The sequence below is a fragment of the Chroicocephalus ridibundus genome, chromosome Z (assembly GCF_963924245.1).
Source record: "Chroicocephalus ridibundus chromosome Z, bChrRid1.1, whole genome shotgun sequence".
Lineage (NCBI taxonomy): Eukaryota > Metazoa > Chordata > Aves > Charadriiformes > Laridae > Chroicocephalus > Chroicocephalus ridibundus.
The window spans coordinates 50,751,265-50,774,931 of NC_086316.1; the positions used below are offsets into that span (position 1 = coordinate 50,751,265).

The following is a 23,667-nucleotide window of genomic DNA, read 5'->3' on the forward strand; positions in this document are numbered from 1 at the left end:
GCTGTTTGAGCACCAGCTTCTCCTCAAGGTACGCCCACTCCTCTCCCTACTCTGCACAAACAATTACTGCGCACAAAGTAAATCTTCTCTGCCCTTTCTGCTGCACTATGTTATAACAGTTGACAACTAGCTTAATGGCCAATAAACTAACTTTTTCAGTATTACCGGAGTTAAATGACATAAAAAGCATTAATTTCACATATTGGATTATAAGACTACAGTTGGCAGAAAAAAATTTATTTATGAATTATTATTCAAACCACTAGTGAGCTACTGTGACAGTAAGGCACGTGAAAAATACGTTTGAAGATGTGCAGTGAAATTAATCTCTGTATTTAGCAAATGTCTTGGTCACTAAAAATATACATAACTGTTTCTTCCTATGGACTGTTTGTTTCATTTTTTACTTTTTAATACATACCTTTGTTCTATCTTTTTCCAAATTACTTTGAATATCTGCCTCTATTCTGTAGACTTCTTCACTTTTTCTACACACCACATTCCCCCCTTCCTTGCAAATATTTTTATTGTTCTATTTCTTCTCCTACCACCATCTCCAAATCTTTTCTATCCATTGTTCTTCCATATTTAGTACATTTATTTTAACCCTCTGACCACTAGTTTTATCCACACACTGTTACAAATATGATAATATTTCTTACAAAACAAAAACACCCACCATACCATACTACGTAGCAGAAAATATGTCCAAGCAAGAACAAACCTTGCAACCAGTTCAGCATATGAGAAAGGTAATGTTAAATTGTGTAGCAAATACTGAAAACAAACAACCATGAACAGATAAAGTTTAGTAAATAGTGTAGGGAGGCATGAAGGATGTTTCTCCCCCACACTAAAAATTTCACTTTATTAAGAAAGAAAATTAATTATCTTTGTTGTACCTCATATTCAATATCAGACACAGTAGAATTCAAAGAATATACAAAATTTGGTACTTTCTAAGAGTGGTCTTTAATAAAATCAAAAAGAAATTGAATGTGAACAGAAGAGAATGGATAAATGACAACAAAAATTGAGAGAAAAGTGAAAGAAAATAGAGAAACCTCATATTCTCATACCTTAGATTTTTGCCTGAGATGTCATTAATTCCAACCAAGCAGACAAAAAAAAAAATAGTTTGTATTTAGAACAGTGTTTAATTGGTAATTTCATCTCAAACGTAGAGCGTACTTGTTTATATTTTATAATATAACTAACTCCCCTACAGAGACTCATTTTACAAGACTGGCACTTTGAAGAGATTCCAGTCAAAGTCTGCCTAAGATTACAGATTCATAATCATTCTCGTATTTCCTCCAAAGAAAAACAAAACCTGATTTTCAGATTCAGAAATTTGTAAGAATTTTTTGTGAGAGATATAACACAGTGCATAAACTCTCTCAGCCTAGTTTGTTATCAGCAGACATTAAGGAAGAGATAAAGAAATTAAGAAAACTCTTTTTCACTTCGGATTCCCCTCTTGCATATTTTGAACCTCCCAGACACCAGGCTGAATTTTCACTGTTCAAAAAGCAAAATGTTTGCTCTTCAGCAATATTATTACAGTTACAGGAACAAACTGTTTTGTTTGCCTCCCTCCCACTCCACAGGTCCTCATAGAATTTGAGTAAGCGTCTCCTTTGAGTCTTTCTTCCAGCTCATTACTACTTGTTTAACATTTATCAAGACAAAGTCTATATTTGAAGAACACCCTTGTAAATTCTACCTATCTGAAAGAGTCTACTGGCTCAGAAGAGTTAAAAATTCACAAAAACACACTCTCACGAAATCTCAAAGTGCAGCTCCAGCCCCTTAAGGCATCTAATTTGTGAGTACACAAGCTACATCGTGTTACTACGTAGTTTCATTATACACGGTGCAGAAACTGGTAAGCATATTTGTATTTCTGAAGTGAAATCAAAGATCTTTGTGTCCTGTTTGGAACAGGAAGTTTATCAGCATTTTGAAGGATGAATGGAGACATGAAGGTAAAAAGTGCAACTAGCTATTTCAAATGTTTGTTCCATATTGCTGAGATGAAATTTTAAACTCAAGTAAGCCACTGACTTTGCATCCTTTGCAGGATAATCAGACAGATTACCCTGAATCAGACTCGCACACTAATTGCTTATCACCACAACTGACCCGCTTAAGACTTTGAATCAATCAAAAGGCAAATACATCACATCAATCACTAAGCAGCAAACTCACATGAGTAGTCTACAAAGTCGTCTACTGCAGCAGCAGTTAAATGATATTTAGTAAGTTATACCTGCATGGAAAAAATCCTGTTATGTTTCAAAGCATTTTTCTTGGGTACCACTTTGTATGCTCTTATCTTTTCCTCTAAATGAATTGAACTTTTACTCTCATATCTGCTCATTTCACGTGCTTATAAAGAAGGAAAAAAAAAAAGGGACTGTTACTCGGGAGCCGTGACTGGGTAGAAATAAGGGTCATAAAGAAGAATTTCTGAGATACAGACAATTAAGTAAATTATCATCTGCCTCTGCCTGTGCAGCTGTTTTTGCACTTTGCTTCCTCAACCTATGAATTATCTTCTATAATAGGAGGAAGAGCGTAAAGACCGATTCTTACAGCAGAGAATACAAGGAGTGTTCCTAAAAGACCACCCTACTCTGGTAGACAAATGAAATAGCAGAAAAAATCCATACCTCATCAACACATGGGGCAACCTCCCACATGAGGTTATTTTGACGGACTTCACCAGATAAAAAACACTCATCAGCAATTTATCTGTTCCCAAAGTACTGTTTTTGTCCAGATACCGTAAAAGACAGGCTAATGCTACACCAGAACAATCTCAACATGCATTTTGCATTGAGTGCAGTCATACTTTTTTGAATACAACAGGACAAAAGCAACGTTCAATGGGCATTTGACAGCTTGGTGCTCAAGAGCTATAAAAAACCTCATATAACTAAAACAACCACGGTACACTGCCAAAGATTTTTCCATAGCCAAACTGCCAGATACAAGAGAGAAAACTGTATTCTAGAAGTGAATTTACTCTAATGAAAACCAAAAGAATCTAATTTTACCCTTTTGTTCAACTGGGAAGAATCAAAGAGTATCCCTTGTATATTGCTGGAGCCCAGAATGCTCCAGGCAACAGTATGTACAAAGAAAGAAACACTGTGACCTGGTGAAGCAGGTCTTTTGATGTTAAAGAGTACTGTCATTCCAGAATTCATTTTTATCCTTTCCCATGGCATCTCTTTAGCTACAACACAATACACTTTTTCATTTCCCTAATAATGTCAAATTGTTTACTGGCAAAAACTTTTCTTTTTTTTTTGTTTACTGGCAAAAACTTCTTTTTTAAATACCTTCAAATCAATCTGCAGAGGAAGCACAATCACATGCTAAGTCAAACAAGAAAATTAGCTACGAAAACTACAGATGAAAACTGAAGCTGGAAAATTGTCCTTTTTTGTCTTAGCTCTGAACACCTCAGAGTCTTTTCATGGCAGTAGGATGTTATAATTATCTGTCAATATTTCATGTGAATAAATATACAAAAAGTTTTTAATTAATCTTCATTTTTATCCAGTGTGAATTTAGACAGTATACGACTGTATGAAGACAGTGAAAGTGGCAACAGAAATGTAACTCTTTAATGCTAGGAGTCTGTTTCCAAAAAAAATATGAGTTAGGGTACAACTGCCAGCAGTTACGTACTATTTGATATTGCAGACATCATCACTAAACTTCTGGCCTTCAGTGAAAGATTTTTTAACCCACTACGTAAAACACCAAGCAGAAAGGACTACACAACAACAGCTGTACACGCTATTACTGCATTAAGTGTTCTCCCAATTTTTACATTTTTGGAGTGGAAGGCTAAAGGAAAAAAAACATAACACAGTCTACAGTGGGTTCTGCAGTTTGACATCTGATCAGACCACATTACTGAATCAGTATTGCGTACCTGCCTCTATAAAGGTTCATACAATGTAGATAAAAGTGGGTTTTATTTCATGTCAACAAGTTAACTCAAATACCTACCAATAGTTTATCGAAATATCCCTAAAAATCATTCTAGCAGAAACACACAGCTGAGACATATATCCTTCATGGCTGCTGCTAACGATACTGAAATGCAGCAACTCGCGTTGTTTCTGTCATTGGCTTCTGAAGTACTTCACAAAAAACCTCAAATCTCTGCAGCACAATATTAAAGATGTCCACCTATGACTGCAATGAAGGGACATGCATTCGATTTTCACTACCAGAAGGATCAGGGTAACAAATAAACATTATATTCTCTGCTTTCTTCATCACATTCTTTAACAGAAGCTTTCACCGTGCAGCAATACATTTATAATATACCACATGAAAAATAAAACTGAACACAAAGTAACTGGAAGCGATGAAAAATTGAAGTATTTTTCCCCAAGGATTGACTTTTAACAGAATCCTGACATCTTAAGCAGAAATAAAAATAATTTATTAATTAAATTATTTTATTACAACTTAAATGTGAAAACATTTTTCTTGCTTTTATACTTCTTTTCCTCAAAATTTCTACTTCAACCTTTACGTATTTATTCTCTCCCTGTCATCATCTCGTTTTCCCCACCAAGTAGTTGAGCTTGACTTACCACACTCCTAACTTTCTCCCCTCCCTTTCCTTTTTTCCTAGCAGGAACTGAACAATAAGTAGATACCACTAAATATGTGCCAGTAATATATCATAGCTTTCCTTGATTTAGCTTTCTCAAATTTCTATTTAGATTTTTTTAAACCTTATTAATCCTTATGGTTCTAAACCTGAACACTCATACACATGTTTAAGGAATAACATTCCCAGACATATTCTCATACAGTTCTCCCAAATAAAGAAAAACACAAAAGAGAAAACAAATAAAATGAACAAAAGAAATCCACTCTCTTTCATCTCATGACTATTCATTAGATTCTTTAATTATTTTCAGATGTAGGATGAACAGAAGTTCTATGTAAATAATTCATGAAAAGGTAACCATATGTTATAGAAGTCGTCTGCTGCATTTTGCAGTCAGTATGGTGTCCTTTCATAGTCAAAATTACGCTAGCTAGTTACAACATAAAACACAAGTTATTCTTAAATCCATATTGCTCCAAAAGTAAAATGCCAACAGTGCTACCTGATTCTACAGTATCCTTCCAAAGGATGCCTGTATTCACAGTTAACTATTCAACTTAGAACTTGACTCCTAACAAGGACAGAAAAAAACAACTGACATATAATGGATTAAAACGTAACTCATGCAATAGTATTATGAGTGCATATCCTATTATTAATTCCTATTATTCACAACTGCCCTTATGCCATAACAATCATAAATAAATAAAAAACAACAAGCACAAAGAGAGGGGAACTGAAGTGGGGGATCTGACTTAATTTCATACCACCAGAAAGTAAGTTTGTTCTCCCTTATCCCATCCTATGCTTTTTAGGACTCCTGGAGACTAAACAATTAAAAGAATTGTTTCTGACAAAAAGAAGTACAAAGCTGTAAGCAGGCATCTGCAAATCCATTCCCAAAATTAATGAGAATTTTTGAACGCCTATGCCTAACAATAATAGATGTGAAAAAACATGGTAACTTAAAGACGTATACAAGGAAAAACAGTCTTACAACAGTGTCCATTCAAATGTGCTTACCGACTACTTATGTACATGCTGCATAAAAACAGCAGGTCTTTTTTGCAGGAGGAATAAAAGAAAATTAAGATACTTTAAAGCTCTTTTTCAGGAGGATCAAGTAAAATGGTTCTACAGAGAAGCAGACCAGAAATATAAGCAGCTGACTTCACCCTGCAGGTAGGGAATACGTACTTATTCCTCTAACACTAGTTGGTCTCACTCCTGAATTCTCACCTGGCCCATAGATTAAGAAAGGGTCAAACAGTATAATCTATTATAAACACCATGTTCCCTGTTGCCCTCTTTGGACTTGTCTGATGTGATTAATTTGGTGTCTTCAGCAAAGTTTGCTATCTTAATCGAACCACCTGACAGAATTTCTTAGTATTTGAACATGTGGTGGAAATAAGCTGTGGTTTTATGCAGTGTATCAGTCAGTCTTACAATTCCAGTACCTCACATTCACTACAGCAAAGGAACCATCTCTGGCCAGCAATCTGCGAAGCAGGTCACAGCACCGACAAAACTTGTTTAGGATGTGCACCGTTTCATTCCACTCAAGCTGCTCCTTACAGTTACACTACAGCATGTTCCTTCTCTCATCCACCAAAACCAAAGCTCTACTACTCTTTTCACCTTTTACAATATCCTACAAAACCTTTGTATCCCTTCCACTGGTTCCTTCTGCTGCACAAGCATAGTGCAAGCAAGCGCTGCCAGCAGCCGCGTTTTTGTATTGGCAAGGGAGCCAAATTGCGTTTCTGGCACATGCGCGATAGGTTTGCCATGTCTGAAACAAGGAATACAGAAGCTCCTTGCCCTGCAAGAGGGCAATATTTCAAGGCAGTTTTTCACAAAAAACACACCTCTGATTTGGAAATGAGACAGCACTGCCTAGCACAGCACAGAGACAGCACAGCACTAGATTCAGAGATTAGCTGTCCATTTTCCTCTAATGAGGATATGACAGTTCTTAGGATACTACAATGAACACTGACAATATAATCTGACAATCTTGCCACAGCTTTAACATCACCCTAACCATCATCTTCTCTCAATAAATCCCCTTTCCTCTGCACCAGAACATACTGGATTTTCCATAGGACCTATAACACAGCACTGTAAAGTGGCACTGTTCAACACATTGACACTTTATTTATTCCTTCCTCTCTTCTTAGCAGCTATATTTTGAAACTATGGAAAGCAGCAGCCCAGCCCTCTAGGTCAGGCAGCAGAAAATCCAAAATACCTTCTTACTCCCTATTCTCTCTACTAATTCCAAATCAAAACCAACAATCTGCTAAAATGAGCTTTTTCTCTTCTCTTCATTGAAGGGCACAATCTTGATGGAACTAGGGGTCGGGCTTTTTTCTACGTTTTCCTCCTCAGTAAGGTCTATACAAGGTCCTCAGAGTGAATTAGCCTCTGTCTCTGGAAGTGTGCATGACTATGTGAGATCTGCAGGAAATGATACCTACTAGCATCTATTCCTGACACAGCAATATTTCATTACACTCACATACATCAATGCTGCCAGATCAGGTGTAGTAAATAATGAACAGCTGTTGCTATGATCAACTTTTCTGACAAGCTCCTTCCTAAGTGTGGTCAGCAGATTCGTAAGGGCAGAACCTAATCTCAAAGGGCACTGCACGCTTCTTTCTGCTACCTGGTCCCTAAGGAACAACGCTTTTCTTGAACTTGAGGAATTCAAGTAAGGAGCCATGATATATGAAGAGATTCCTCATCAACAATGTCCTTAAAGGGGGAATAAAATCCAGCTTCACCCTCTTAAAACTATACTGACCAGATAAGGCTGACAGATAATATACTGAACACAGTTAAGTTAATCTCTTCTACTGTAAACACAGTTTCCAACGGCTTTAGAAACCACTTATATCTCAGAAAAAAAGGTTATCCCATTGTAACACTAATTGGCTACACAATAACTATTCTTACCTAGATTGAAAAGAAATTTCCCAAACTAGACCCCAGCTCCCCAGAGGATGAATGAGATCATAAAGATGACCTCCCTCTTCTTTCCAGGCTTGAATATTGAGCGCTGCTAACATAAAAATCGAGCATTTCAAACCAGTGGAATGGGCAGAGGACAAGAAACATCACATTTCTTTACTTACTGTACTTTTCCTTGTCTAATCAAAATGCGGCTATCATTTTAGGCTATCTTTGTAGAAACACCACTGAGAACACAAAGGCCAATTAATAAAGATCCAGAAGCTTTAGTTAACTTCAGGCATGGCCACACAGGCAAAATAATGAAAAGGTGAAACATGAATTTACAGTACACCTGTACAAACACCTAACATAGATTTTTGTTTGCGGATCAAGTAGGAAAATTCCTTCCTCAAAATCGAGTAAGCTACCTCAGAGAAACACATTTTCAACTTGTAAAGAAAGCATTCCTACTGGGAATTCACACAAAAGCACTAATGAGCTGTAAAGGTACACTGTAATTTACAGCTTATTAATTTCTTCAGACAAACAAGCCCACAGGTGTTAGCCATAGTCATCATACCACCTACCTCAGGTAGTCTTCTATCAATAAACCAGAATCAGCAACTTTCAACTATTTGAATAATAAATATATTTTCCTCCCCATCTTTCTCAATCAGATCAGCTCCTTAACAAGTTTTCTTTCCATTAATTTTATGAGAAAACTAACTAGAAGATGGCAAGCAGAAAGGACAAAGACATATGATAGTTCACTGATGCAGTTCAAAAGGTTCACATAAAATGACAGTTTCACCGCTGAAGGCTGCTTCCTTTTCCGAGGTACAACTTGAGTAAAATGATATTTTTAAAGAAAAAGAAGTGTCAGTGTTCTCAGATATTCTTCGCTTGCAGTATCTATAAATCTCATTCACTGCAGAAACTTTTTTTGCAAAGAGTTTATAAACTTCGCATAATCTCATCACTACTGACATATTCATTCAAACTCCCTATTACTGAAATTATCCTCATGTCCCTCATTACACAAGAATAATCAAGGTTATATGCTACTGGAAATAAAGCGTTTAGATGCAAGTAATGTGTGTATACATTTGTCTTAATTTAATAATAGCATTTTATTACAAAGAAATATACAATCAGATGAAGGTACAAAAGTTAAGAAATATTTATTAGTGTTAATTAATGCTTGAAGGTAGAATTATGCTTTTTTCAATTGGACCCATTAAAGGGGCTTTAATATAGATTTGCACAGCAAGCTGAAGATTTTCAAGTGCAGATAATGAGGCAAGCTAGTACTATTTTAACCCCTCTGGAGTATAATCAGTTGATAAGGTTTTGAAACGTTACAAGGCCTAGGACAAAAAGATTAGCTTTAGTTCCTCCAGATCAAAATTGAAACCCAATTAATTAACAATGTTACAGAAGACAGAAAAGGTTTACTGTTACTTTTACACATCTTTAATTTCATCTTCTAAGGAAAACAGGTTAAGATACCTTAATTTATCTATTGCATGAATGGCAGAAGATTATGTTCCCTGTTTCCACATTATCTTCTAAACTAATTGTTTAAATTCAAAAATTTTAACGCATTCTTCCAAAAGCCTCAGCTTATTTTAAAAATAAATTTAAAAAAGCACCAGTGGTCTATTTGAGACATACACAAATCTTATAAATTAAATACACCAGGTGGGAACATTTCCAAAGGAAAGGGAAATGAAAAAAGGTATCTGTAGCAGTCAGCCTTCAGAAGAATAATTAAAATTCTAGGATAGTGAGTTGTCCATTTAAAGGCAGCAGTTAGAAATTCTTTTCCTTGAAACACGCAGAGAAATTATGTATATATGGCAAGGATACATCACTATTGAGAAAAGTGCTTTGAGCCACTGTGTAAAACAAAAGTGACAGCAATAAGATCAGTACAGCAATCTAGACACCAACCTTAAAGGAGTAAGATTTTTACCACACAGCATTTAGAAGAAATATGTATATGTCAGATGAGGCACAGCTGTGACTATCAAGACCAAAAGTTACTAATCAACTAATTACAAAGATAGGAATTTAAAAAAAAAAAACAAAGGGAAAAATACAATGAAACACTCCAATATAATATATTTTGCACTGAATTTCTGTGCAATAATAGATGGAAAAAATCTTACAGGCTTTAATAAATACCATATTTATTTGAAGGGTACATTCTGAATTGCTCCACATGATTTCCTATTTAAAAAGTTTAACAAAATATGCAGTTATGCAGCAAACTCATGGCAAGAAAAAATGTCTTATACACTTATGTAAAACCATTGTAATTTAGAGAACAGACTGAAGTCATACCAAAGTACATAAAAGTTCAATGCATGTACTCTGTTCCAGAGATATTAGATAGCAGAAGTTTTGCAAACCTACGACTTAACACTGATTTTTACTCTCAAAGCCACAGATCCCGTTCTCATGAACATTTGCGCACTTTTTTCCCCCATTTAGGATATACAAAAGTGAATAAAGACCATATTACTTCTCAGTTCTAAGTTTCTAAATTAATTATTTTAGGTGATTTTAAGTAATGTACATTAAAATGGAAACCCTTCAAACAGTTGCAATCTCTCATTACAAATAAAGCTAATTTAGCTCTCAGTACTAAATAACTATATGCATCTCACCTAGGGTGAGGAGAAGTATGGTTTCTTGTTTACAGCAATTTTAAAAGGGCTCTTAAGCACGTCAAGATAAAGTCTAAGCAGAATACAAGAGGACAAAGATTATCTCGTGTTCTCCTTCTTGAGTTCTGTTGTTTCTGGCAGCAATATCTGTTTACATACATGTCAAAGTATGAGATACATCATTTATTTGCCTTTTTTTCCTTACTCAGCATGGATGCATACAATCACCTGTTTGGTGGCTACCCAGAAATTCCTAGTAAATAAATACCCTATGACAAATGATATTGTTGCAACTGATACCTCTGTATGATGTGTGAAGCAGAAGGGAAAAACAACAAAAGAGACGACTGGGTAATCTCACCTTTCTAGATGCAAGAGACTGGTAGGCTGCAATACACAGCCTTGAATTCTTGCTGTCTATACTTCACAGAAGAGAACATTCATTGTCATTACTGTCAAAACTCAGTTTAACAAGCAACCTATTCACATGTTAATTACACAAATAATATATTTTTCTCCTTAGATCAACAAAAAGAGAACAAATCCAGAAAAACATAATAAATGAGAATGTTCCTTACTACATTGTTCTCTATGCCAGCTCCAGTCTTTGATTACCAAACCACCAAAACCAAGTTACAAACTCAGAAAATGATTCCCCACTTATTTCAATCCTGTGGCATCCCAGCCAATGAATGAGGCAAGAAGGTCAGAGTGACACCACCTTCATATACAGCTTTTATACGCAGGACTGGCCGTTGACACCATCTGCTGCCCTTCACACTCACCCCACCTCCCCCCCCCAGTCAATGATACTCTAATGGAAGCTATTTGAAAGGGCTGTATTACAACATGCATTAAAGTTGTGACGATCACCAAAAAAGCAGCTTCTGTCCCCCTCATCCGTTAATTCCTCCCATTTTGTTGCCAAGTGTTCGCTCCTTTCCAGGCTGCCACTTTTCCTTGGTTCTAGTTAAATTTTCAGCCTTCCAGCCTACCACTTCCAGATGGTAACTGTATCACACTACCAATTTCAGATTTCTGATCAATTTCAATTTCAGCTTCTGAAATTGATCTGACAACACAGAGAGCAATCTCATGGAGATGCACACTACAAGTTCAGAAGCTGTCACAGCAGGCAGCCCTTCTTAAAGGCACATTACTGCACACCAATTCTTATAAACTTCTTACACAGGCATTTTCTCTTTCAGCTAAGGATAGGTAGGGTAGAAATGCAAGAATAATCACGCATTGCTGGTTTATAAAAATTGATGTGCATGCATGCACCAGACACATTACAAATCACATCTACAGCCATGAGGACATGACAACACACAAAAACTCCAACCACTCCTGTAATACAAAATAAAAGGACGAATAACCTCATTTCAGTGGCTTCTCATCAGGCAGCATGCGTATAAGGTTTATTTTGCACAAACCCAAAGTAGGTAAGCTCTGGAGACCTGAGATTACACCACAGACTACACAACTTACCTCGATTCAAGCATGATGGCCCTAGTAAAGGCCATCAGAAATGTGAGGAAATTCACTAATGACGCCCTCAGCAAGTTTGCTGATGACAAAAAACTGGGAGGAGCAGCTGACTCACCAGAGGGTTGTGCTGCTGTTCATCAGCTGGACAGGCTGGAGAAATGGGCTGTAAGGAACCTCATGAAATTCAACAATAGGAAATGAAAATCCTGCACCCCAGGAGGAACAACCCCATGCGACCTTAAATGCTCCGGTCCATGCACCAATATATGCTGGGGGCTGTCCAGCTGGAAAGCAGCTTGGCAGAAAAGGAGCTGGGGGTCCTGGCAGAACAGGTTGACCATAAGCCAGCAAAGTATCACTGTGACAAAGATGGCAAATGGTATCCTGTGCTGCATTAGGCAAAGTATTGCCATAAGGTTGAGGGAGGAGATTCTTCCTCTCTACTCAGCACTAGTGAGGCCACACCTGAAGTCCTATGTCCAGTTCTGTGCATTAAAATCCAAGTTTAGGTTAGTCCCTTAGGCAAAATAAGGCAATGAGTTGATAGCGCTTTTCAGAAAAAATTTCATCAAAAAGTATGTGTTTAATTGATACTTCATCAGAAGTCTATCATTTCTGAATCATCTGCAACTTCCACTTTAAGACATAACATCAAATTATTATCACATCTTAGGAAATATAAATTTGGTGTCAATGATAGAAACTTTCTTAACCGCTCTATTTAAATATGATACGAACCTGTTCTAGGATTTCTATTTTGCTGTCTTTGGCTTGCAAAATCTCTAAAACCCTTCTGTCCTTGACTTCAGCTTTCTGCTTTTCTCTGGAAACAAACAAAAAAAAATAGACACTTTATTAGTCATAATTTGCAGTTAATCATTTGAATTTTTCATGTCCTGATAATGAATGTCATTTTAAAGCATAGAAAATTAAATTATCTGAAGCTGACAGGCCTTGCAGAATTAATCAGGGAGCATATGGCAAGTGACAGCAAATTACATCTGTAAACAGCTAACACAACTTTGTTCAAAAAGAAACAGAAGCAAGAGGTCTTAAAATACATGTTTAAGCAGCTGAAATTATCTGTCTCATTCTTTCCCAAACGCAGAAAGTGTATTTGTCCATAGACTGAGCAAAACACTTTTTTTCCTGCTTGGCAATATAGAGCCACTAAGCTGCTGGGTTTGTGAAGGCCTTTTCTCAGCTATATGGTATTCCTGTGTCTGAAACAACAGTTTTGAACATCATGGATAACTATTTTACTATCTTTCACATGGATAGTGAAAGGTACACCTGTACCTTTAACCAGGGGGAAAAAATGATAGCTCAGAAGCTTTGGTAACGGGGACAAGCAGAACCTCTCTATGTGGTTATGAAGTGCAGGGTTATAACCATCTCTGCAACACTTCACAGCAAACCTAATGATGCGTCATTAACACTTTGTTTAACAAACCACCTCATCTCATTGCTATCCTATTTCTTGACTGAGTTTTAAATGTTGATGTCCTTACAGGCTTCCGGTTTAGGCAGAGAGAAAACAAATGTGATAGTAAAGATACACATTCCTTAGCACCAGACAGAGTTCCTATCATATATATCTGCAATAAAAGGTCTGACATATATTCCCTAAAAATGGACAAATACTTCAGGCATCCCCAGCACCACAGGTGACAGAGAAGCAGAAACTCATTCAGGTTATCCCTGCTTTCACAATACAGTAAACTTCCATATTGGCTGGATATAAGCCACCCTTAGAAGCCAGCGAACCTTACTTGCACAACTTTTGCTCTACCAAAATGCAAATGTTTCAGAGGTAGAAAGGAATGGAAGAGTGGTACCCATGAGTCTGTAAATTGGATTGGAAGTGGATGAGAACAGCCAACTGTGAACAAAAGGCTTCATCTGCATTTTGTAACAGAGATCAATAAGTATAGTAGATATATGGACAATTATTTTTCTCCACTACTATGCATTACTGCATATTCTACTGTTATCAGTGATTTTAAAGGCTAAATTATACTGTCCCCACAGGCCACCCAATATCATGGGTTTTTTGAATAAATTTCTATGACTGCTAAAATATCTAGTCTTATCCTGAGTAAACAAAGAATTAAATAAAAATGGTATGGAATTTGAAGCAAGACTTTTGGAAAGCGAGGTCTCAAGGCATAATAACTGCAAGTAGCACCATCCTACTGCAAATACAGCAGCACTGATGTGCTATTCACTGGAAGAAAACTAAGATAAACCTAGCTGAAAATACATGTATTTAAATTACATTTATCTAGGAGAAACAAAAGTATATGGGATCTCAAGCACTTGTATGGCATTAAAAAAATCTACTTCCATGAAGAAAATAATTCAGGAGCTGTAATGAGCAGAGAAAAGTGAAACCATGAATATTCAACAAGTATTCCAAAAGGCATTTCACGTCTGAAAGGTATTTAACATTTTAACTGAGACAGAAATCTAACAGAAAAATGCACATCAGATCCTGACCTCAAAGCATCTGATCACCAGTAATCAGAAGCATCAAGGAATTGTCATGATAGGTTGCTTGGAAGGCATGAGGAGTGAAATACATAGTACAGCCAGTTTTTCATAGTTTCCTTTTGAACATCTGCTAAAACTGAACTAAGTAGAGACTGCAATTACAGATCCATGCAAACATTAAGTTATGTGATGTATTCCAAAGGTTAGACCATGATGTCCTTTGGACAAAAACCTAAGGACAAAAAGGGAGCACAAGAGAGAAAAAAACAAACAGGTTTCATAACTCATGACTGTTAATGAAATTGTCCCAACCTGCTTATAATTCATAAGTAGTTTACAGAAATCACATTCTCAGTCAGGTTTTAAAAAACGATAAAAGACTTTCTGATAAGCTTGTAAGACTTTGCACTAAAACATATTGGATGTCCAACTTTAAAAATTAGGAATTAGTAAGGAAAAAAAAATATTTGTGAATACTTTATTTGTATCATACTTACCACAGAAGTTTATGCATGTTCCTGAAATAGGCACACTGTTCATGATAGGTACTGTACATTATTGCACAACATAAATGAACCAAAAACCAAATATAAAAATACCAATGCTTCTTCGTAATTAATTACTTTGCTGTGGGCTCCTTAATGACTGTCAACAATTACCTTTGTAATCAAAGATACACAATCCAAATATTCTGTGAAGAAGGCACCTCTCTCCCATAAGCATGTCACACTATAATCTACCTATGGAAGTGATGGACCTATATTGGTCTATGTCTAAACTGTAAGCATTACAGCACTCCAAGTTTCCTCTGGTCTTAATTATAGCTAGACAACTTGAGAATTTAAGATTAGACACACACATAACCGCTTGATACAAAATTTTAAGAGCTTCAGAAGGCAAAAAGCAAAGCAGGACTTTACTAAAAAGTACTTAGAAGAGTAACATGTAGACCGAGTTCAATCTCCGTCAATCAATCATACAATAAAATACACACATACATAAGCCCCACGAACAACTGAACAGCACTACCTCCAGCCCTCAAAAGTATCCTGATCATAACCACTGACTTACATGTCCTATCCATTCTTTGTTCCCACAGTGATGTATTTCCCTCTCCATTTTAATCCAGCTTTTTAAAATTTATATTTCTACTTAAATTAAACCATTCTACATGGCATTCCTCAGGTGTCAGTGCTGGAACCAGTGCTGTTCAACATCTTTGTTGGCAATGTGGACAGTGGGATTGAGTGCACCCTCAGCAAGTTTGCCAACACAAAGCTGTGTGGCACAGTCAACATGCTGGAGGGATGCCATCCAGAGGGACCTGGACAGGCTTGAGCAGTAGGCTCATGTGAACCTCATGAAGCTCAACAAGGACAAATGCAATGTCCAGAACGTGGGTCAGGGCACCCCCAAATACAGGCTGGGCAGAGAATGGATTGAGAGCAGCCCTGCTGAGAAGGACCTGGGGGTGTTGGCTGCCGAGCTCAACATGAGCTGGCAAAGTGCCCTCACAGCCCAGAAAGCAAACAGCATCCTGGACTGCACCTAAAGAAGCATGGCCAGCAGGTCAAGGGAGGTGATTCTGCCCCTCTGCTTCACTCTCATGAGACCCCACCTGGAGCACTGTGTTCAGCTCTGGAGTCTTCAGCACAGTAAGGACGTGGATCCCTTGGAGTGAGTCCAGAGGAGGGCCATGAAGACGATCCTCTGAGGGGTGGAGCATCTGTCCTATGAGGACAAGCTGAGAGAGTTGGGGCTGTTCAGCCTGGAGAAGAGAAGGCTCCAGGGAGACCTTATAGCAGCCTTTCAGTACCTAAAGGGGGCCTACATGAAGGATGGGGAGGGACTCTGTTAGGGAGTATAGTGATAGGACAAGGGGTAGTGGCTTCAAAATGAATGAAGGTAGATTTAGATTGCATATCATGAAGAAATTTTCCACTATAAGGGTGGTGAGACACTGGCACACGTTGCCCAGAGAAGCTGTGGAGGCCCCATCCCTGGAAGTGTTCAAGGCCAGGCTGGATGGGCCTTTGAGCAACTTGTTCTAATGGGAGGTGTCCCTGCCCGTGGCAGGGGGGTTGGAACTGGATGATCTTTGAGGTCCCTTCGAACGTAAACTATTCTATGATTCTGTATCTACCAACCACAATATGTCCTTATCTTCCCAACTCCTCTAACCACCATCTCCTCTAAAAAGTCAGCTTTTTTTAAAATGAGGCCCAATTAAACACACATACTGAAAAATGAACTAGCATCTTAATTCAGCTATGCAATCATCACTTAAATATTTATTAAACTTGTTTTCTAATGGATTAATTGATCTGAAAACCTGATGGGTCAGGTAGATTTCCCAAAGCAAGGCTCAAAAGAACTCTACAGTTGTGGGGTTTTGGTTTGGTGGGGGTTATAATGTGGAAAAAAAAATATAAAATAAATATATATATAAAAATTCTATAAAGTGATATAAAGTGAAAGTGAATAAACCAGCCAAGAACCAAGTAAAAGAACAAACTGCTCTAGAGAACTGAAAAACAGCATGCACAGCTAACTCTGGTGTATTATTGGTAGTCAAGAATTTATGGAGCCCTGTGACTTTTTATAAAGGACAAGAATGCACAAAATAGGTTGAATAATAAAGTCTGAGATAGGAGATAAACAGATATGTGTTAAACAAAAAATGTGCCTGTAACACTGGCACACACTAGCCAATGATTCAAATTTCTAGTTTCTAGTTAAATGCAGTATTTTCCCTGTTTACCTGATGCTTGGTCAAAAAGTTCTTCGAACAAAGCTGTCAAGGAATGGAGATTATAAATACAGATCTATTGTCATCATAATGAGTAGTAAAAGCCTAAAGTAAATTCAAGTTTTTTTGGCTTTCTGAGGTTTTCTTTCAGACTGTCTGGGTAGGACAGGCTGTAGTAATGCCGCCCAAAATAGTTTCACCAGTTACCACCCACAGCTAAAGAAAAAATCCTAATGATCAGAATTTAAGCACACAATGGACGTTGTCAGAGGCCTAAAGCATACATTGAAAACTCATATGGAATTTTATGAGCAGCTTCTCTTGGTGGCATAGAACAGCTTCCAATCCTCGTTACAGGACAGCTCCCCACAGCCACTCAAGGTAATATGATTGACTCGAACTTACATATCATATTTGGATCTGCTGTTGCACCTTGAAATGAGACTTGATAAGCACTGCAGCAATCACCTCCTCTTTTTTGGAGGAGTAACAAATATTAAGAAAAGTCTTCAGCTGACTTTATTAACTGAGCTGTTATGTATTTAAAATATATTTTAAAAAGTCCACTGGAATATGGGGCGGGGGGGGGGAAATCAGGCACTGTCAAGAAGCTGATGATGATCAATGACTGAGACAAACTCCTGTTTAGCTAATTAGAATCACTGATGAGCAATAATGATGTGAGCTAAGAATATTTACAGACTTCTTTAGGATGAAAAATGGAGTGAAGAGAGGCTGTCAATTTGTACAAGTTTTAAGCTCCAATCAGTTTTCCCATGAGTACTACCTATTTTAAATGTTTAACACAGATGTATTTAGCTACTAAGATTATCGAGATTTATCTTCCCACAAAAATGAAGAAATTGAGAAAGCAGCTTAACACTTCTTCTCTTATGATTTTTTTTTTTCCTGTGTTATGCTATACTCTACACAACAGGGCAGGCAATATTTTTGAGGTTTGGCACATTTTTAATGGTTTGTCAAAAATGAAACATTAGACTATGAGGAAACATTTAACGATGAATGAGGTATGAAGACAGAATACACGCTACAAAAACCTTATGATTTTAAAAAACAGAAGTTTGTTGTTGACGTTTATAAAAAACTATGCTTTCTAAAATCTTCAGCAAAAGCAGTATGGGAAAAGAGGCATCTTATGTCTTATCACAGGTCTGAATCAGTCAAGCAATTAATCATTTGTCAAGAAAAACTAATTCAGAGTTGTATATAATTATATCATTTTTACATCAATTAAATGAAAATAATTTCAAGTAATAAATTGAATTTGCTGTTAACATGTTTCATGGAATATGTCCTTTCAGTTTTACAAACAGCAGGATTTAAAAAAAAAAAAACCATACATATACAAATTTAGCCTTAAATAGCTAAGAAAGTTAAGGCTACACTGAAAACTTTGGGCTGTGAACAAAGGCTGTATTTTAACAGTATACCTATGTAACTAAAAATAAACTGCTTCTAGAAATATTGTTACTTTTGAAAGATACTTCTTTGAATCTAAAGGAATGCAGAACTAGAAAGGCTACAAAATATCAGCTTGTGTGATGCAGCATTTAATGTCATAATCTCCGCAGGTCTTCCAACTATTTTACAGACTTACACAAATGCAAACAATTCAATGTTAGTATTAAATAGAAAATAGATAATGAATCACCCGTGCGTAAAGTGAAGTTGTAGAGCACAGATTGTCAGTTACTGTAAATATGGCACCAATATTGTAATTTACTGTGTACAGCCCCATCGCTGCGGTTGCACAGTCAGTGGTTAGCAGAAACAGAGCCTATGCCTTAATCTTCCAACCAGAAATCTTACTGTGTTTCCATGTACCTATTAAGAAGATATAAAAAAAAATAGAGCAAAACAGTTTTCATTTAACAGTGTTTATTTTCACCTCAGATTCTAGAAGATCATTATACTTCATGATGAATTATAATTGATGCACATTAGAAGTTTTTTTCTTTTAATTCTTACAAATAGCACTTTTAAACGATTTAGACAGCATGGAGCAAAAAAGTATTTAAATTGATACCACACATTTTGCACTTTTCTAAGACAGCAGTTATTCTGTATAGCAAAATTGCATACACCTATTTTTGTTTCTTTACAAAAATAATTTAAGCTGTAATTAAAGAACAATTGTAAAATGAAATTGTTTCCTTGGTAAATTATTTATACAGACAGTTCTATGTTCCATGTTATGTATCAAAATGGAAAAGCATCATTACAGAAATTTAATTTTTCCTGCATGTCTAACTTGACTGATTTAATTAATTAGATGATGTATTAAGGCCTCTTATTTTAAGCAATGTACATAAAATACAAAAGATTTTAATACTAGAGTAGTAAAGAAAATAATGACATTTTTACCCTAATAATTTTGCAAACATTTTTCATCTAAAATACGCAAGTCTCTTACAGTGTTCAAAATATCAGCACTTCAGAACAGACTGCTTTAACATCTGCACATCACCAGGGTTTCCCCCAAGGATTTTTAAATGATGCCTGCCTGTGCTGAATAAAGTGCTAACTTGCACCTTGCATTTCAAACTGTGTCCTGAGCAGCCATCCAGTTGGTACAACACCAGCTGAATTCCCAGAGGCCACGGTTCAATCAGGCTTGACTGCAATTATCATGTCAATATTTTGTGCTCCGATATGCAGATATGCACACATGCAAGCTGCATAATACCTTCTTCTCCATGGAATGTTGACTTATGTTCAATGTTCTGAGAATTTTTAATGAAACAGGATATTAAACTTTCATCAACTGTAGAAAATCACAATTATTTGACCTTACATAGAAAGGTTGTACTCTTACGCTCTATTATTCTGTCCACTTTATTGAGTGATAATAACTAGGGAGTCCACTTTATTTTTAAACTCGGAGTGACAAAATGGTAATGGCCTTAAAAATGTGTTAGACCTTGTTTACTTCCTCATTCTCCTGTCATTCTGTTTCCTGTTAATTTGCACAAGAGTAAAATGGTAAGTGGTTTAAGAAAGCTTCTGCAAGCTATTTATCATCACTTCAAAAGATGCAAGATACAGGTTTTTTTAATTATTTCTCAATTAACATCAGCAGTCTATATTGCTCATTCATACAGCACATTCACTTATCCTTTTACATAAGAAGTACTTGTCATTTTTAGTACATGTGCATATCATCAGTCACTGAGGATTCTATGTCAAACTGTTTAATGTTTCTTCCACAATTTGCTATTCACAGGATGCAGCAAACCACAGCATAAGCTCCTGTGATCGCCTTTCCAAAAATTCTACAGTTACTTCTGGTCACTTGCTCTTCATCCATATTTTCATCCCTTTGTACACCCTTAGACAGATGTAACTCCCCAGGAAGAACAACAAAACTCTTAATCCGGGACACCAAGGTTCATGTTGCCACTGTTTCTTTGAATGGCCTGAAACAATATATCCATTCTTGCTCTTTGTTAAGATACAAATAAGATAAGCAAGTTACAGCACACTTGGAATTTAAGCGAGGAAAAATATTTATGTAAAGCAAGCTTGCCAAACGTAACTATCTGCAAGGGCATCATCTAATGTAATCCAATCCCCACTTACACCTACCAAGTCTTGTATCACTGCCACAACTTAATCATTAATGGATCTTGCTACATCTTCCTTCCAGAAAAAAGCAAAGGAGTCAGCACGAAGCCCAAGAGGAAAATTAGAGTCAGTTGACCTGTCAACATTTCATGTATTATAAGAGAAAATTCTTAAAGGAGAGCTCTCAAAGTTTACAAAAATATTTCAAAACCTTTGATACTCACATCCGAACCCCAACTCTATTTGAGATTACACATGCATTTACCTGTAAAAGATACTTTCTAGCACTTTTTATTTTCAACTCATCAAAAAAAAAAGAAAAAAGAATGTTTCAAAAGGCAGTGAACTAGAAATAGCATGCTCTTTACATAATACTGAGATCAATAGTATTTAAAGTAGCTGGAAAGTATACTAACATGAGTAGTACTTTTACAATGGCTTGTTTCAAAATACCTGGAGGCTTTTACATATCCCAAAGGCATTTCTCATTTGCACAGTAAAGATAATTTTTTGTTTATATCTGAATATTAAAATGGCAATATAGTTACAGTTATCCAGCAAGAACTGCAAAGACTGCTGAAAAGTAAAATATCATTGGTGTATTACAGGAATCAACAGCACAGCCATAAAAAGGTACCAGCTACATTTTTACAATTTTAGGGCAGGCGAACTTCTATTTTGGGACCATGAAAGCACTTCAGAATAGCAGACAAATAATGGAAAACTACTATTAATTCCCCTCTATGTCCCCCAAATTATGCCTTTTACATTTTCCTGGTTTATTTGAGAAAAAGATAATATAAGGAATCATCTAATGCTACAAATATAAATTAATGCTACAAATATAACTTAATTGACTGTATGGCTAGTACTGCCCACTGAATTTCTCCTAATATTTCTTTTTTCTTCATTACACATCCGTGGTGTACAAGGTTGTAAGTGAACATTTTGTCCTTTCACACCTGTATTTTTTATTCCTGTCACTGTAATCTCCTGAAGAAAGTCTGGCTGTTGCTTTCCTCAATTTAAAGACTGAAATCCACTGGACAATATTGTTTGGTTCATTATATATATGATCTAGGATACACATGACTATGCTTTCTTAGATTCTGTCTGCTTCCATTAGATAGCTGGATTCTGGTCTTAGGTCGTCTATAACAAAGACTTGGTGGGCACTGAAAGTTTCTCAGTTAGGGAATTTTTGGTGAAAAGAGCACACTGAAAAATGAAGCTATGCAAACACTAGTGGTATCCATGTCAGAAGCAAAAACCATAAAACGTTTAAATCTATTTCATTCTGTTTGTATCTATCTCAAAATCTCCTAGTATGCCAGGGCAAGATGGAAAACATTATCAACTTGGGTACAACTGAGTCAATGTTGTTCCTAATATAAATGAGAAGGCAAAAAAACCTCTAAGACTCAAGCTGGTTTTTATCAGATTTCAGTGTAAATTTTCAGTTTCCAGCTCTTGTAGAATACAACTGTGTAAAATATAGAAAAACATGCTGAGAGCAGCACAGACCTGACAAGTGACATGCTTCAGGAAGCATTTTGCTTATAAATGTTACTTGGTAATCCCATCTTTACCCTTTAAATCCACATATTTTTTCCTAGATTAACAAAGCCAGAAAATCACTTGTCCTGTAATTTTCCGGACAGCAGCACTGCTAGGTGGCAGATTCCCTGGAAATCTAATCGACATATTGTAACTGAGATAAACTGACACTGTAGCAACATATAAAAAAAATATTTACTGTTAAAAGGTAGGGAATAAGGCAAAGACTTTTCTGAAAGGATGAGAGCATGAAGAGGTACAGCTACAAAACGGAAGCTACTTAGGAAAAGATCATAGAAAGTTATAGCTGGGAAAGTTAGGCAGGAATATATGGCGTTGTAGGCTGGTTGTGCAGAAGATTCACAGGTAAAACTGGGCTAGAAATTATTTCCAAAGCAGCAATTAGATCATTCTCAGACGAAAGAGATGAAGTTACATCAATTAAAAAGAAAAATGTACGCTATTGCTCCATCTGTCAAATCAAAGCAACCCCATAGTTCAAAGTCATGATTAATAAAACCCCTATAGACTGAATGGGTTTTATCCAAACCTCTTCCAGGATTCTCTGGGGTAACAATAACACCCAAAAAGATACTGTGAAATTCTTCTTTTTTAATTCCATAACTCTGAGAAGCACAGGAAAGGTATGATAAAGATGTATAGCCTTGAGTTCATGAGAAGTATCCTAAAGTATTAGCGTTTTTCTGAAAGAAGATAGGACATTAAAATCTAGACAAGCACCTTAACAGAAGTATGTTGTCACGCTTTCACATAAGAGTAACAATCACCAGCCCCTACACAAAGTGCAAAGCACATACACAGAATATATCTTTACCTTCGTATATAACAGACTATTATAGACCAGATTTCCGCAAGTCTTCTGATAGACTGAACACTACATTTAAAGGGTTTCACAAACATTTCCTAGCATTGTTAAAAAAAAAAAAAAAAAGAAAAAATCAGCTCATTATCATGCTTGTGGACATCAAGGTGGTATCTAAGAGACACTATCTTATACAAACAACTCAAGAACTCCATATAATTCACCATTATTTAATTATTTAAATGTGTGCTTGCTAACATGTTTATGCTTCAGTTTGTCCTAATATCCTGATTATCTTTATATGCAATATGAATCAAAAATATTAATAAGACTGAACACCTCTGTTCCTACCTTATTAAGCTTCACGTAAAAGAGCTAAGACTTTCCATATTGTTTAGCTATGTGTAAAGTGTGATTAAAGGAAAACAATTTTTTCATGTTTTCAATACATTTGTGCTTACATACATGTAACATTTCTTTACATGTATTACAGACTATATATTTTAAGCAGTTCTTGCATTTTTTTGCAAGAAGGAAGACTGACACTACCACCACTGTCCTCATGAAAATATGACCAAAGTTTATCATGAAACAAGTCAGCAAGTATCTACATTTCAACATAAATGAGGGATGCTGGAAATCTGTTCCTAAGTCTTCCTCAAATATTATAATTACTCCCCAAATCAAA

The 23,667-nt window shown here is 36.3% G+C and overlaps 1 protein-coding gene across 4 annotated transcripts in view; it reads right to left on the reverse strand.

Annotated features, from left to right (window-relative positions):
- The window catches only part of CNTLN (centlein), a 196,297-nt gene that overhangs the window by 153,923 nt on the left and 18,707 nt on the right, over positions 1-23,667 (reverse strand). For all 4 annotated transcript variants that reach the window (XM_063320958.1, XM_063320959.1, XM_063320962.1 and 1 more), the window contains one exon: positions 12,511-12,595. In XM_063320958.1, coding sequence (XP_063177028.1) covers positions 12,511-12,595 — 85 coding nt within the window. The remainder of the gene's footprint in view (positions 1-12,510; positions 12,596-23,667) is intronic.